This window comes from Rhipicephalus microplus, chromosome 7, assembly GCF_043290135.1.
Source record: "Rhipicephalus microplus isolate Deutch F79 chromosome 7, USDA_Rmic, whole genome shotgun sequence".
Taxonomy (NCBI): domain Eukaryota; kingdom Metazoa; phylum Arthropoda; class Arachnida; order Ixodida; family Ixodidae; genus Rhipicephalus; species Rhipicephalus microplus.
Window position 1 is genome coordinate 21,077,983 of NC_134706.1, and position 14,748 is coordinate 21,092,730.

The 14,748-nt window shown below is 44.4% G+C and overlaps 1 protein-coding gene across 1 annotated transcript; it reads left to right on the forward strand.

Moving 5' to 3' along the window:
* The first annotated feature begins 1,288 nt into the window (after nucleotides 1-1,288).
* On the forward strand, nucleotides 1,289-8,411 carry LOC142767197 (uncharacterized). The gene is made up of 4 exons (XM_075868424.1): nucleotides 1,289-1,482; nucleotides 4,321-4,540; nucleotides 5,530-5,692; nucleotides 8,295-8,411. The coding sequence occupies exons 1-4, from the start codon at nucleotides 1,362-1,364 to the stop codon at nucleotides 8,409-8,411; spliced, it is 621 nt and encodes a 206-aa protein (XP_075724539.1). The 5' UTR covers nucleotides 1,289-1,361.
* The last annotated feature ends 6,337 nt before the right edge of the window (nucleotides 8,412-14,748 follow it).

Below are 14,748 nucleotides of genomic sequence, written 5' to 3' on the forward strand. Positions count from 1 at the left end.
TCTATTCCCATAACAGAGATACTCGAAGGCTTGCAGCAATTGTGATTTGTACATCGCTCTTCCTCGGATTCATGGCCACGGCAATGGCGGTGGCTGTGATTACTTTATCAAGCGGTAAGAAACATCTCATTATAACATCTCATTATAAGTGCTAATACGCGCCATCTTAATGAAAATTCAATCGGCCTCTTTGTAGAAGGCTGCACCATACTGTTTGTACATTTTGTTCAGTTGGGCACTTCTTGAAGTTTTCGTTTGATTTTGCTGTGATTTGTATTGGATCTTAGAGGTGCATACTTAGTGTAGGCACCGCAAAGACGAAAGCGAGGTACAGAAGTACGAGCTCTTACTTCTCGATTGGGTCTTCGTTGTTTTTGGTATAGCTGCCCGAGAATGCATTCTTACAAACTCGCTTAAATTTAATTTCTCGCAAGCTTGATTAAAGGAATGGATGCACCGCTGGCTTTGCCATACTCTTTCGAGTGAAACGAAACGAGCGCCAAATCGTCAGCTCTGCCGTGTCAACTCCGCGTGCTAGGCTTACAGCAAAGGCGTCTTTTGTGCCATATGGTTGGTACACGGCAAGCGTCATGGTGCATTATTCAAAGAGTAAAAAAAAAATGGTTGTCTGAAAAGTGCTGAAAACATGTTTGTTGCTGCTGTATTGTTTAATGCGTAAGTGAATGTTTTTCGAGTAGTACACTGCTGATTCAGCTACTTCTTGTAATAACGGAACACTCCGCTATCGCTAAATGTGTTTCATAACTGGGATTACTTTTCGAATTCATCCCGACTACCTTTTCATGTGCTGTGTGTGCTCGTAAACATAAAAATGTAATATCGAGCACGACACAAGTTCCAATTCGATTCTCAAACTGTCCGACTCAATGGTGCATTCACTGGTTTCCCGTTTTAAACCTGGTAGTGCTGGACGCCTAACCCACTTCGCGCATTCAAAAACACACCACGTGAATTCGGCGCCCATTCATCCTCAAATTCTCGGCGATCGCAAGGGTGTGACGCGATGCGCGGCATTCGATTCTGCAGATGCCGACACCATGGACGAAATTACCAAGGCATCGGAGCCGCCTGCGAAGGGTCCACGTGATCTGGGAGATGCCGGAGATCTCACTGCGATAATTCCCGAGTTCAGGACTCAGGTGGCGTCGGTTATAACGAGGAGGCGCCCGACAACAAGGGCACCTACGGCAGCAGCAACTACGCGGACGCCACCCACGACGACGTCTACTACACAGGCGACTACTACGTGGCGGACGACAACGTCGACTACAACGACAGCATCGACTACAACGACTACGTCGACTACAACGACTACTCCGGCTACGACTACGACGACTGCGATGTCCACAACGACTACGTCGACCACGAAGCTGACCACTGTGCCTACAACTACATCTACAGAGACGCCTGCCGTGGAAACCACGCCCCCTATGCCGGCACCAACATCTGAAGAGCCTGAAAGTGAGTGCACCCAGAACTCGTCACGAATAATTGGGCACGCTTGAACGTAGAACGATCTCTATCTTGCGAGGGCGGTAGCCCTGCCGTAAGTGAATGGTCAAGAGGCGGAAAAGGAAACAATATCGACTCCCTGTTCTGTACAGCTGTGGGCTCCTAGAACGTCCTTATAATTGTGCAGTATAGCACAGCGAATCACGTCTATTTCTGAAGTTCTTGGCATTTTGTCTCAATGCAGCCCATCCGTTTGTTATGGGCACTGTTCAAGTGTCCTGCAAAACCACATGTTTAGGAGCAATACCACATTTTACCGTTGTTTTCCAGTGGGTCTCTGCTGTATGAAACGGAAGTCTAATTTGATGACAGTGTCTTTTCATCTCCATTGTTTTCTTGCACATTCACAATTTTGTAATGAAAGCGCCTTTGCATTAGTGGAGTGATGTCGCCACGTTCACATGTGCCCAAATATTAGGAAGGACAGTGAATGATTATTGTGTGAACTAAAACTATAATATGACTCATTTGATAGAAAATCAATGAGTATTTTGTTGAATCAACTGTCAATATGCATGAAGAAAAAAAACACACTTTATGATCGAAAATACCTTCATCGAGAAAACGGGACGTGTAACGTAATGTATCGTATAAAAAACAAAGATACAAAAATACTAGAAAATACAAAGTGTACGAGTCTCTCCTAAGTTTTTTTTGTTAGCGAAAGACAAGGACAATGGAAGCTGATAAACACTGCGTTATGCACCATATGAATGAAGCCTGTACTTGTTCACGTTACTGTCTTGTACAGTGAGAGTAGCAATATCTGGAAACACAGGTCGACAACAGCAACCTGGAAATAAATATTACTGAACTTGAAGGGTATGTTTTTCTAAATTAATTTGTAAGCCTAACGTTACACGGTGGTAAATTGATCCGTTTTGAGCTATAGTATACGTTGAATTGAATACTGAGCAGTTTTCGTGTAGTAATACTCATGGAATCTATCTCACACAAATACTAAACATAATTCCCGTTCACTTGTCTGTTAGACACCGCATTGTTTTTGTCAAGTACAGCCGTTTCAAAACATAGAGACACGTTTGCTCAATTGTGATGGGGAACTTATTAGGTACAAAAAAAGTGGGCATGAGTCATTTTGGTGATTCCGGACAGGGAAAGTGTGTGACTAAAAAGATATGTGGTAACCCATTTCAAATCCCACGACTCTTGTACAAGAAAACAATCTAAAAAAATTTACTCCATCTTTCCACGGAGAGAACTCGAGTATATCGCGTGAATGCCGCATAATTGCGTATGGTTTGGAAATGCCTAATTATTATTTCGTCTTCCTTATTCCTATTTATTGAGTGAAGGAGAAGCGTTGCCTTTAACGAGTGGTGGGACGCTGATGTGTGATCCAGTGCCTTTTAGATGCGGAGCATCTAATACTCGAGGCTTGTAGTGCGGCGCCGTCCGCAAGCTTCCTCCTCCTTCTTCCACCATCTGTGCATCCCTTTCTCCTCTACACACCGCGCGCGCTTCACTCCTCCACCATCTGTGCACCCTTCCTCCTCTACACACCGCGTGCGCTTCTCCTCTTCACGAACATTCGCTAGCTGTATAATGTAGCGCGCATGCGCCGTCACGCTTCGAAAACATCGGCAGCTGACGCGCGCGCATGCTCCGTCGCGCTTCGAGAACATCGGCAGCTGACGCGCGCGCATGCGCCGTTGCGCTTCTCCTCCTTCTCGAACATTCGACAGCTGACGCGCGCATGCACCGTCACCCACCATCTGTGCCGCGCGCGCTTCTCCCCTTCGAGAACATTCTACAATTCTCCTGATTCTCCAGTGGACGCGCATGTGCCGTCGCGCTTCGAGAACATTCAACAGCTGACAGTGCATGCGCCGTCGCGCTGTATATATACTCAAGGTCGGCGCTCGCTCGCTCAGTTGCCGCTCGTCGGTTGGTTTGTACGGCGCGTCGACGTCCAAGGTCGCGGTGAAATGAATTCCAACGAATCCACAAACACAATGATCGACGTCCCTGCGACCAGCGCCGCCCTTTCGCATACGTGTGTACGTGTTCACTCATTTAACACCCCTCCTACAACCACGTTAACCAATTTAGCCATCGACCCAAGTAAGTCGCACTTTAACACGCCGTTAACCAATTATATGCTCCGCATCCTCCTCAGTGTTCCCCCGAGGGAAGCTGCGGGCAATTTTTTATATACACGGTGGCCAGTGAATGGTTGTGCAGCTCGAGCAGTCGGTTTTTACTAACAGACGCTGCCTGCGTCGGCCTTGTTAGGCGAGAGAGGGGGAGGGCGGAGCAAAAAGTCGGTACGAGACGAAAGCATGCGGCCCGATACGTGAGGTTCGAGCATGCGCAGTGGGGTTGTGGACAACGCCGACGCATGACATTTTGTCCGACTCAGAAATGCTCCACATTTAAAACAGTTTAAACAGAGATAAAAAAAAAGAACAGTCGGGCTTTCAAAAAAAATAAAATGTGTATTTTCTTCTTAGGTCTCATGCTCTCGTACTAGCTCTTCATGGTGGTGATATTCACGGAGCAGATTCACAATACAGAATACTTATGGGTACGTTCACAACCACAATTACTAAAAACATATACAGGTCAACAATAGTTGTTCACATGCTCTGTAATGTCGCCACAAGGTTAAACACAGCAAACGTACTCCTAAATAATGACATTGCTGAATATACTTTGTGCTTTAATGTTCACTTCTATTTCTAAAGCTGTGTTCACAGAACTGTTACTGCACAACTTTGGAGTTTTTGTTTTTCTTATATTTCATGTGGCCACAAACTTGCGCAGAAGACACGTGGGCGGGCCTGCTCTGTACAGTCGGCACGAAGCTCAACGATTCGAAAAGGCTCCCTGAAGATAAGGTGTGCAATTACCTATTCTACGATTCCGTATACAAAAAAGGTGCCACGCCGTTCAACCCCACGAACCTGGATCCAGCCTTGAGCACCTTCTTGAACGGTGGCAAGGAATTGCCCTCTACCACATTAGGAATTGGATTCGCGTACAAGTGAGTAGACGCTCTTCCCAAATGAATGCCCTGTAGTTAGTCTAAACCCGAGTTGTGTTGTTTTCCGAATCAATTGCAGCGTGCTCGATATGTTATCTAGAATTCGTGGGGGGTTTACATTGTCCCCATTCGCCATCTGGACATACCATAATTGACGTGCTGTTTCAACGTGGCAGAAAGACTTATCACGGTCGTGAAAACAGTACTTCGTTCCGACTCTTAACATCCCTGGCCAGAAATTTTTTATTTATTTCTCTATTTATTATACCTCAAAGGCCCTCAATGAGAGGGCTTTACATGAGGGACAAAATTTCCTCCAACAATCTTGCTAAAGCATCTACTCGCTTCGCAGATCTGCAATATTTCTGAAAAGCACGAACGAAAGAGTTTTTGCCAACTCGGTGATGTTTCAGCCCACACCCACTGTTGAAACGTCGGATAAGCGAAGTACAACTTGTTTTTATTTCATTTTGACATGTCGGTATGTCACTGCTAGACCGATTATGTGCGGGTGTTTCCGCAACTCTTCTCTTTGTGTAATGTTTTCTTCTTCATTTAATTAGTCTTTCAGCAGATGTTCTTTTTTCCCTATGCCGTGTAGTTTGCACTTTGGCTGGAAGATGGCGCTTTATCAGATGCCAGAACCAACATTATTACCTCAGTGAAGCCCGCATATTTTCAGGAGATATTTTCATATTTTCATATTTTCATATTTAGCCCGCATATTTTTAGTGTTTCCACTTGCAACAGCAAGTGGAAACACTGCCTTGTCTCCGATAGGGAGGTTATTGTAATAATTCCAATACAAATGAAAACACTCTCGTGTGTCTGGCGGTGAGATAATACTATATGGTAATTCCAGTAGAAAGAATGCTGTGAGCTAAATGTTTAGTGATTGTTCTTACTGGCTAGCACAAATGGTACGCAGAAATAAGCAAACTGGGTTTCGAAAGTGTTTCACGTTAACCAAAAGCCTTGGCTTTCGGCAGGTACCGAAAACACCTCAAGTCGCAACTTAAAACAAAAAGAGGAACTGTCCCAGCGGTGGTGAAATATTTCTTTGACCAAGGTATTTGCAACTTCGGAATCCTGGACACCCCGGCATCAGGCGTGGAAAAAAAATCCTTCAAACAAATGTTGGAAAGCCTGAATGTGAGATTATTTTGAAAAACTTGTCATTATTGCAACTTTTTGAACATAACAACTGAAGATGCATGTTGAAACAAAAAATTAATGTCGGACGTCGTGATATCGATTCAACAGACAAAAATATTAATTATTACTAACATGCAATAAGGCCAAGGAAAGTTTCGTAGCCGGTATTTGCAGTAATTAGGGAGTAAAAAGAAAGAAATGCACTTAGACAAAAAGGCAACACGCCATATCTCCGGGGACCAAACAGCAACTTTTGTAAAACGCGACCGAGGCTTTACCCATTTTACCTACTATGACGGTCATACCCTTGTGCACTTTACTGGGTATGGCTGTGCACTTAGTCATGTGAACTTCAACCAACTCCACTCTCCACCATGGCAGCAATAATGAAACACTGCTTTTCAATGTCCAGTAGCATGTGATGTCACTGTCTGACATCTTACCAATAATTCGTCACATACTATTTTCATAAGAATAAATAAAGGGTATTAGAAAGATAAGTTTTTCTTGTGAGATAGGATATTATGACAGATAATGAGGCTAAACAAAGTAAATGGGGTATTTTTGGAGTAATTGTGCTATCACTGAAACGAAACGAAAGTATACAAAAAGATAACCCACCGACTACCGGGAGCAAAGCTGTGGTATGCGAGTCATCTTCATCTTTGGATGTAACAAGCTAAAACAAGCCCACCGAATTCCCCTTCTTTTGTTGAATAGTAGCAAGGGTTTTCATCTGGCAGACTTCATGGCTTCTGGTTGTATGCGAGTGATTAGCGATGAGCTAACAGGCGGTGGAAATATGACGTGCTACATCACACCAATGTGCAGAAAGAGTGTGCCACACTAGTCATCATAGGCGTAAAAAGTGGGTTAAAGGGCACAGATATATCCCATAAGGCGGGGGAAACGATGACCACTGCCGCAGCTTAATTTGTAGAGCATCGGACGCCTTGTTCCATAAAATTAGTTTGAACAGGTGAACCAATTACGTGTGACGAAATGAAAATGGACAAGGACGTAGCAGTAATAGCAACATAAAATGCATTTATTGGCTCGTGTATAAGTAGGTAAACAAGCAAACACGGCTGCCGACAGATCTCAAGTATTGATTGGAGCCTTGTGTCATTTCCGCCACCTTTCTTACCTGCGTTTACCAGTGACACCAGGAGACAACCACTGCAGGATACATCCTTCTTCAAACTGAATTAGTCACGCTCTCAGCAGTCAAATTTCACTTGTTAGCACAGTGGTGTTCTCATCAGTCTTCTATTTAAGAGTGAAGTTCGCTAGGTTCGCACGATGTTCATGGTCGTCATCGTCGCTCCCCGTCGGACCGAAACACAGGTGTTACATATACTGTACATAGAGCGATCGTAGCGCGCATATGGTTCAAAAATATATCATACACTGTCCGTCCATCCATCCGCGCATATGTATGTTTATCTTTCTAACCGTATGTGTGCCTGAGCGCCCAACCGTTAATCCATGTGTCCATAAGTACGTACGTCCATGCATCCATGCGTCTATCCGTCGGTCCATTCTATCATCTAGCCGTCCTTTATAACAGTCAGCGACTTCAACGTATACGCATTGTAGACGTTAGGACCTGGCCTCAAAATGTCATCAGCATTCACTTAGCGAATAGGCAGCCATTTTGGTCCCTCATTTTATGTATCACTGCTCACACCAATTTTTCTGGTGAACCAACGAGCGCCGGGCATTATTCGAGGTTGCACGTTTGGCGCCCCCCGGCGACAGTCTTCTTGTCGTCCCCTTTAGTTTCTTCACATATGTATCATAGTTAGTGCATTAATCGTTTCTTATCTTTTTCTTGGCCTGGTTGTCTCTCACAACGCTGTTTCTAACAAATAAAAAAACGAGCACATAAAAATTTTCTTTTTTCGTAAGACCGATTCGCTGTACGAGAAGTGTCACATAAAGTTCATAGCACTCAGTTCAAAGACAAAGAACTATACCGCAAGTACTTCCGCAGTAGAGTTCCATCGTGATCGACAGCTACGTCTGTACTTTCGTCAAAACCAAACTTGAAGGCTTGCTGCACGCGCATTGAAACAGTTTAGATTCGTATAATACACACCCTCATCGCTATTTAGAAAATCTAGTCCGAACATCTTGCCACGCTTCCTTACACATCTCATTTGATGTGATCGGGCTTCACTGCAGAAGGATAAGCATCGCACTGCGCAGACCACGCAGCTGTGTTTGGGTAGCTTGACAATTGTTTCAGACTATTCCGCTAAGATCGCGCAGAGGACGTCACGAGCCAACTTATTTCGAGGGCTTCCGCGAGCACCTGCGATGATTCTAGACTATTCGAGCAATATAGTATAAAAAACGACCTGCCGATGGTCAGATTCCCGCCGACCGACGTCCCTGCTATAGCTGTCCCTGCTGCACCTTGGGTGGTGCTTGTTTTACTGGGTGAAACCGTGCCACGTAAAACATCCCATAGTTATTGGCTCTTTACTTCGAAGTCACACCCACGTAACAATATGTGCTGTAAATACTGCCAACGTTCCACACTGCTGTGTATCTTGATGTATTTGGCATGACAACGAGCTCTCTTTTTTTGCAGCTGCTACGCCAGTTTTCGATGAACCATACATCGCGGGCTGGAAAATGTCGCACCGTTTTTGTCGGTCCATCTGCGGGCAAGAATTTAGCCAACACCTATTATGAAACGTTTGCGTAAGTTACGCAATGTACTTGCCTAAAAAATTACGGGGAAAATGGCAGAGCGGTTGACTGGGCTAGTTGGTATGGCATACTTGGGTTTTAGCAGCGCGAAAAATGCACGAAGGACAAGAAAAGGACGAGACGAAAAGGTCTCGTCCTTTTCTTGTCCTTCGTGCATTTTTCGCGCTGCTAAAACCCAAAAAAATGGCAGATTCCACGTACAGTTGGAACGGCCGCGAGCATGCTATGAGTGCAGCATGAAATCATGTTTTACATGACAAGAATGTCGTGATTATCACGTTTGGACGTGTCTTATACCTTCGTCGTCCTTTCACGTCACGTAATACCGAATTTTGTATATGTGGAGCTAGTGAAACGGCCTCGAGCGCGCTATGAGCGTAGCATGCAGTCATGTTTTGCATGACGCGCGTCTCATGATTATAATGCTTGCAGCAGTCTTATACCTTCGATATCCATTCACGTGCCATAAAACCAATTTTGCTATATGTGAAGCTAGTGAAACGGCCACAAGCACGCTATGAGCGTAGCATGTAGTCATGTTTTACGTGACACGCATGTCATGATTTACACGTTAGGGTCGGTCACTTATGTTTGACAGGCAGTCAAGTCATACCATATCAGTTTTGCAATATGTCATGTAAATGAAACCACCGTAAGAGCAGCAGGACCATGAAATATAAATTGTGACATTCGTTAGATACCTGTCATAGTTTTCATTTTATGACTAGTCACTCATGCTCGTGATACAATCATGTTATGTCATACGAATTCCGGTATCGATACCATTACCGCAACGACCAGGAGAGCGAAAAGTCGTAGGTGGGCGACTAGATAGATAGATAGATAGATAGATAGATAGATAGATAGATAGATAGATAGATAGATAGATAGATAGATAGATAGATAGATAGATAGATAGATAGATAGATAGATAGATAGATAGATAGATAGATAGATAGATAGATAGATAGATAGATAGATAGATAGATAGATAGATAGATAGATAGATAGATAGATAGATAGATAGATAGATAGATAGATAGATAGATAGATAGATAGATAGATAGATAGATAGATAGATAGATAGATAGATAGATAGATAGGCTCATTCTCGCCGAAGTTCGCTAAAAAATGCTTCGCATTCAAAAGACGAGAACTTGTGGACGCGTGAGACAGCATTCCAGAAAGGGTCACTTATAAAGATTGCTGGCAGCAGAAGCGTCTTGTAGTAAGGAAGGGGGGGGGGGGGGGTCAGAATAAGCAGAGTAGAGACACTCGACCTGCCTCTGGAATGCGACTCGATTCCGTAGAGGCTGACGAGCGGTGGTCAAGATTTTGTAAGCCACGGCATTCCCTGTCACGCAGCAGCGATATACGCGTGCAATCTTTCGGTCGCACGTTTGCTATTATCCTACTCTGAAGCTACATAAAACATTTGTAGAACGACTAGTGACGCAATATTCGTCGTCACCGCTACCCGTGTGAAACGTGTCATTATTACCCACGTCGGCGGCGTCACATCATAATTGGTTGCTACCATTGCTGCCGCGCTCGCCGGCGGAAGCAAAATGATTAAACTAAATAAATATATGAACACTTAGACAAAACAGTCGAGTCACGAGGTGGTTGAAAGTGACACGCTTCTCTTCGCATACAGCAAGTTCACTTCTCAGGCGAGAACACTACGAACTGCTGCTGGCTGCTTTCGGCGCCGCAAAAGCATTCTCGCTCTGCCACTGGTTGACAGCGCTCCTGCGCCTCTTCGAACGCTGAAATACAGCGGCTCTCTAGAGAGCACTGCCAGCGAGTTTTTCGAGTGCTTCTGTTTTTCTATAGAAGTTTGACATCACGTCGTACACGAGTCTAACTATGCAATGCTAGATATGAGAAGTCTTTGAGACGGAAAACACAGCACGTGTGGTTGAACAAGGGCTGGTCATCCTTGGACTTCGATTTCCTCCATCGTTTAGGGGCGAAGCTCCTTATGGCGTGGCTTGTGCGTCCCTCTTAGTACGTAACCACCAGTGGCACATACCCGAAATAGCGGTCCTTACAATGTCTGCTGGATGGGGGCACTTGTGTATGATGAATACATGATGAAAATATGTGAGATGGCTGTGCTTGGAGTTTTCTCTAGACATATGGATGGACGAACGGACTGACACACGCGCGGACGGACAGACAGAGGGGCACACGGACGGATGGACAGACAAAGGGATGGCCGCAAAAAGAGATGCATGGACAGACAGATGAATGAACAAACGGACGGATGCACCAAGGATCACACAGATAGGCGGATGCAAGAACGAATGGACAGACAGACTGACGAACGCTGCGCCCCACCAATCATCATTCACTACGTGGATATGCTGCGATTTTTTTTTTGTCAAAGGCACAACAACGTATTTCTTAAAAGTGTAACCGATGGTATCCAGGAGTATAACATGCAATATTCTAGCGGTTGTTTATCGAAAGACCTTTGTTTTTTTACGTGTCTCTGAAGAAGGCCGTCATACATTGCCGATAGTAAAGCCAAAGTGCATCTTCTTTATTATTCTTAGCCTGTTGTCAGTCTATAGAAGGCCAGCACTATGTAAAATTCTCAACTTTTAAGATTCCCGAGGGTGTCTTCATTCTTGTGCGAGGTATATGTATTATTATGTCATTATAGCGTAATGCCAGGCCACATGCTTTCCCCTCTTGCATCTGGAAAGCGAAATCACTTGTTAAGTGTTGTATTTTTATTTCCACCGCCGCCTATAGCGTCTTTGCAACTACTCTTGGCAACTCCGTTGGATACGTCCAAATGGCAAACAAATTAGGGCCTTCCTACCGACCTTATGACTGACCTTTAGATTCACATGCACTGAAAAACGTTGTCAATGATGGATTGGATCTTAAGTGATCCACATGCTCTGAACTGTTATTGGCTGCATGGATCCAGTCAAACAAAGTATAATCGCCCTTGGCCTATGTACAAAAGGCGTTGCTGTTTCTTTCTATCTATCTATCTATCTATCTATCTATCTAAGATAATCTATCTATCTATCTATCTATTTATCTATTTATCTATCTATCTATCTATCTATCTATCTATCTATCTATCTATCTATCTTCAGGATGCCTTGGCTTATCTGAATGTATTAGTAATTCGTTTAGAATTCTAAATATTGTAAATATATAAGTTATATAACATGACGTTGTGACAACTACTGCAGTTACAACGTAATTCACTCATTTGCTAATTGTAGTTTAGTACTTTATTATTATTTCTGTCTCACGCGCACGCAGGAACATCTTTACGCCGGATATTGTAGTCTTGCTCAGTCACTACGTGGAAGGTGACAACACGTTCATGGACTGCCACGTCGTGCCGCCAACGATATTGTCAAGGCCTGTAACGTTATCTGCCAACAGCAGTTACAAGCATGACATGGTAAGGAATCTGGCAATCTATACTTGGTAGAAACATATTTTTAATTAATGCCATAGTACGTACTACTCGATAAGACAAATGCCAGCGAGCTATGCAACTTCGTATTTGCTTCAAACATTGCATTTGGCAGTTGTCTGGTCTGAAAAGAGCCGTGATCATAGAATAAACGGCGACGGTTCATCTCGTTATGCAAACAAGTGCGTATAAGCGTTTATTAACTCAGCAGTGTGGCATTCTGAGCTGTTTAGTACATCGGAAGCGCCGGACTCCAGCGAGTTTCAGGCGCGGGCACAAGAAGAAAACAATGCTCAGATGAAGTCTGGACTTACAACTTAAGTACATTAAAAACAAAAAGTGCGCCTTGAGAGAAGATTTTATTGCGAAACAAGCCATCGAATTTGGTGCGCCTGACCTCATGACCTGGAAGTAATGTAGCCGTCGTCTTCTAACGAAGTTCTAGCCGCTACTAATCATTAGATTTCGGCGCCATGCTGCTCAAAGCCATGTTATCCCAATCGCGCTCGCAGCAGACCACGAAACAATAGCCTTCGCTAAAATGCAGACACTATCACAGCTTGTCGCTTGTCACGTCCCGGCTCGCGGATGCAGCAGTGGTGTCTGGCTCTCAGACAGCCCGTGTGTTTATAATAATTTTCGATTAGAAATTAGGCGATAGACTAAATGCGCTAAAATATCACCAGGTTGTTTATGAACACACAATTTTTAAGCTACGTAACACAGATGGAGATTTAAAATTGGGCGTTATGACCCCTATAAGGGTTCAGTGATGAAAAAAATTCGGCAGATCACACGTACCTGGGAACCGACGGTATGCGCAGCAGGCGGAGGGAAGGTGGCCGTTTCACAATTTTTTTTATTGAGCGACACGTCATGAAACGACGCTAAATATAGGTACAACTGTTGCACGCAAATACATATAATGAAGAATCGCAGATGTTTATACAATCAGTTGTTTGCACTTGCGCAACGATGCCAACTGAAACATGCGTATTATCAACACAAGAAGCTGATATGAAGCGCTGATGCTCGCGAGGATGCTGGCCCTAGACATTGCTACATAAATCAACTTCAGCGCATGACAACTAACCACAATTGACGTTAATCCGATGTGACGGCTGTATCAAAGGAGTACATATGTAATGTTTATAAAATTTGGTAGGCCGCACTATTGGCGTTTCGCGATAAGCATCCATTTGTAAATAGTTCCGAAACCTCGCGTAGCTCTGTGGTAAAATGCTTCATTGCCACGTAGAATGCTTGGTTTGGACTTCATCTGGGACTCTGATAATTATTATTTGCATTCGTCGGGTGGATGCTACCGATGTCGGGTATTTCTTAACGCTCATGTGTTAAATTGCCCATGTATGTTCTTGTCGTTCCTGGGTAGATACTAAGTGTCAATCACCTGTGGCACATACCCGCAGCAGCACATACCTACCCGTGGGTACGTGCCACTGTCTGGCGGAAAGTGTTTGTCACGTCTGGCGTGCCACTGTCTAGCGGGAAGTATTGTCACGCGACGGTATTATGACATTATTCATGTCTTGACCAGTGCGTCATGTTCGTCAAACCATCTTACCCTCTCATGATTATTTTGATCCACTCTAAGTTGAGTAGGTGACCACGAGAGCACCAAAACGTAATCGGCTAGATAGATAGATAAAGATAGATCGATAGTTACGCTCGAAGTCGCCGAAGTTCACTAAGAAATCTTTTGCATTTAAGGGGAAAAGAGGGTTGTATTGCGAAACAAACACGGTCGTCTTTGAGTCTCTTGGCATACGGCTATATTTTCTGCTCATGGACACGAAAGGCTCCCGGTATGTTGGCAATGCACAGCTTCATTAGGCGATGGAGGCGGAAATGCTTAGACCCGTGTGCTCAGATTTAGGTGTGCGTTAAACTACTCCAGCAGGTCAAAATTTTTGAAACCTTCCACTAGGGCCTCTCTCACAATTATACGATGGTTTTGAGACGTCAAACACCACTTATCAAACGATAAATCAGCTTTATTGGTTAGTTGTAGTATACCGAGCTTATCGGAATAGCGGGCTTGCCGTCATAGCGGGATCGAAGTGCACATGCACAGATACTTACGTTGCCCGCACCGATTACCGTATGCACGCTACTTTTATGATTTACCGTCACCGTGTTAGCATGGTGTACGTAGTGTACGTATACATGGCGGCGCTTTCAGACAACCGCTTCGAAGAGATTTTTGCGTAGTTGTTGAAAGATTCAGGGTGTTCGCGGCAACCAACGGCTTCAAATGGCTTCACTTGCCTTAGGTTAGCTTCGATGACCGAATAAAACAGATAAGCTAGCGTAAGTTTTGGGATAGCTTCCAATTTCGAACGTCTCTAGGCCTAACTAGAAGATCGATGTTAACAAATCGACAACATAACAGTTTCCGCGTTTGATGTGGGGTCTATATTTATTTACTTTTATTATTACTGAAATAAACTGGTAACAATGTTTCGCGCGGTTACACAGGCAAACAATCTAGTTTCTTTGTTTCCTTTTCACTGTTCTTTAGCTTATTAACCATCCGGTAGGTGGCGCCACCTTCCCAGGTGGGGCACGTGAACCACGTAAGCACCATCCCGCTAAACTATAGGACGCTGAACGCAACTACAGTGTACTGCGCTGCGTCGCCTTCGCCCTCCCCGCGTCGACAGATCGGGTGCCCGCCAGGGGCGCTGCCGCCCGTTTCACCTACAATAAGACCTACTGTTTCACCTATAAACAACAACCGTCCTATAACAGTGACATCAGTGGTCAACAGGCTGGCGATGCAGGTTATAAAGGAAAGACTGCCGGCATGGATAGAGGATGAGGGGGTGCTGGGGGAACTGCAGAAGGGGTTTCGAAAACA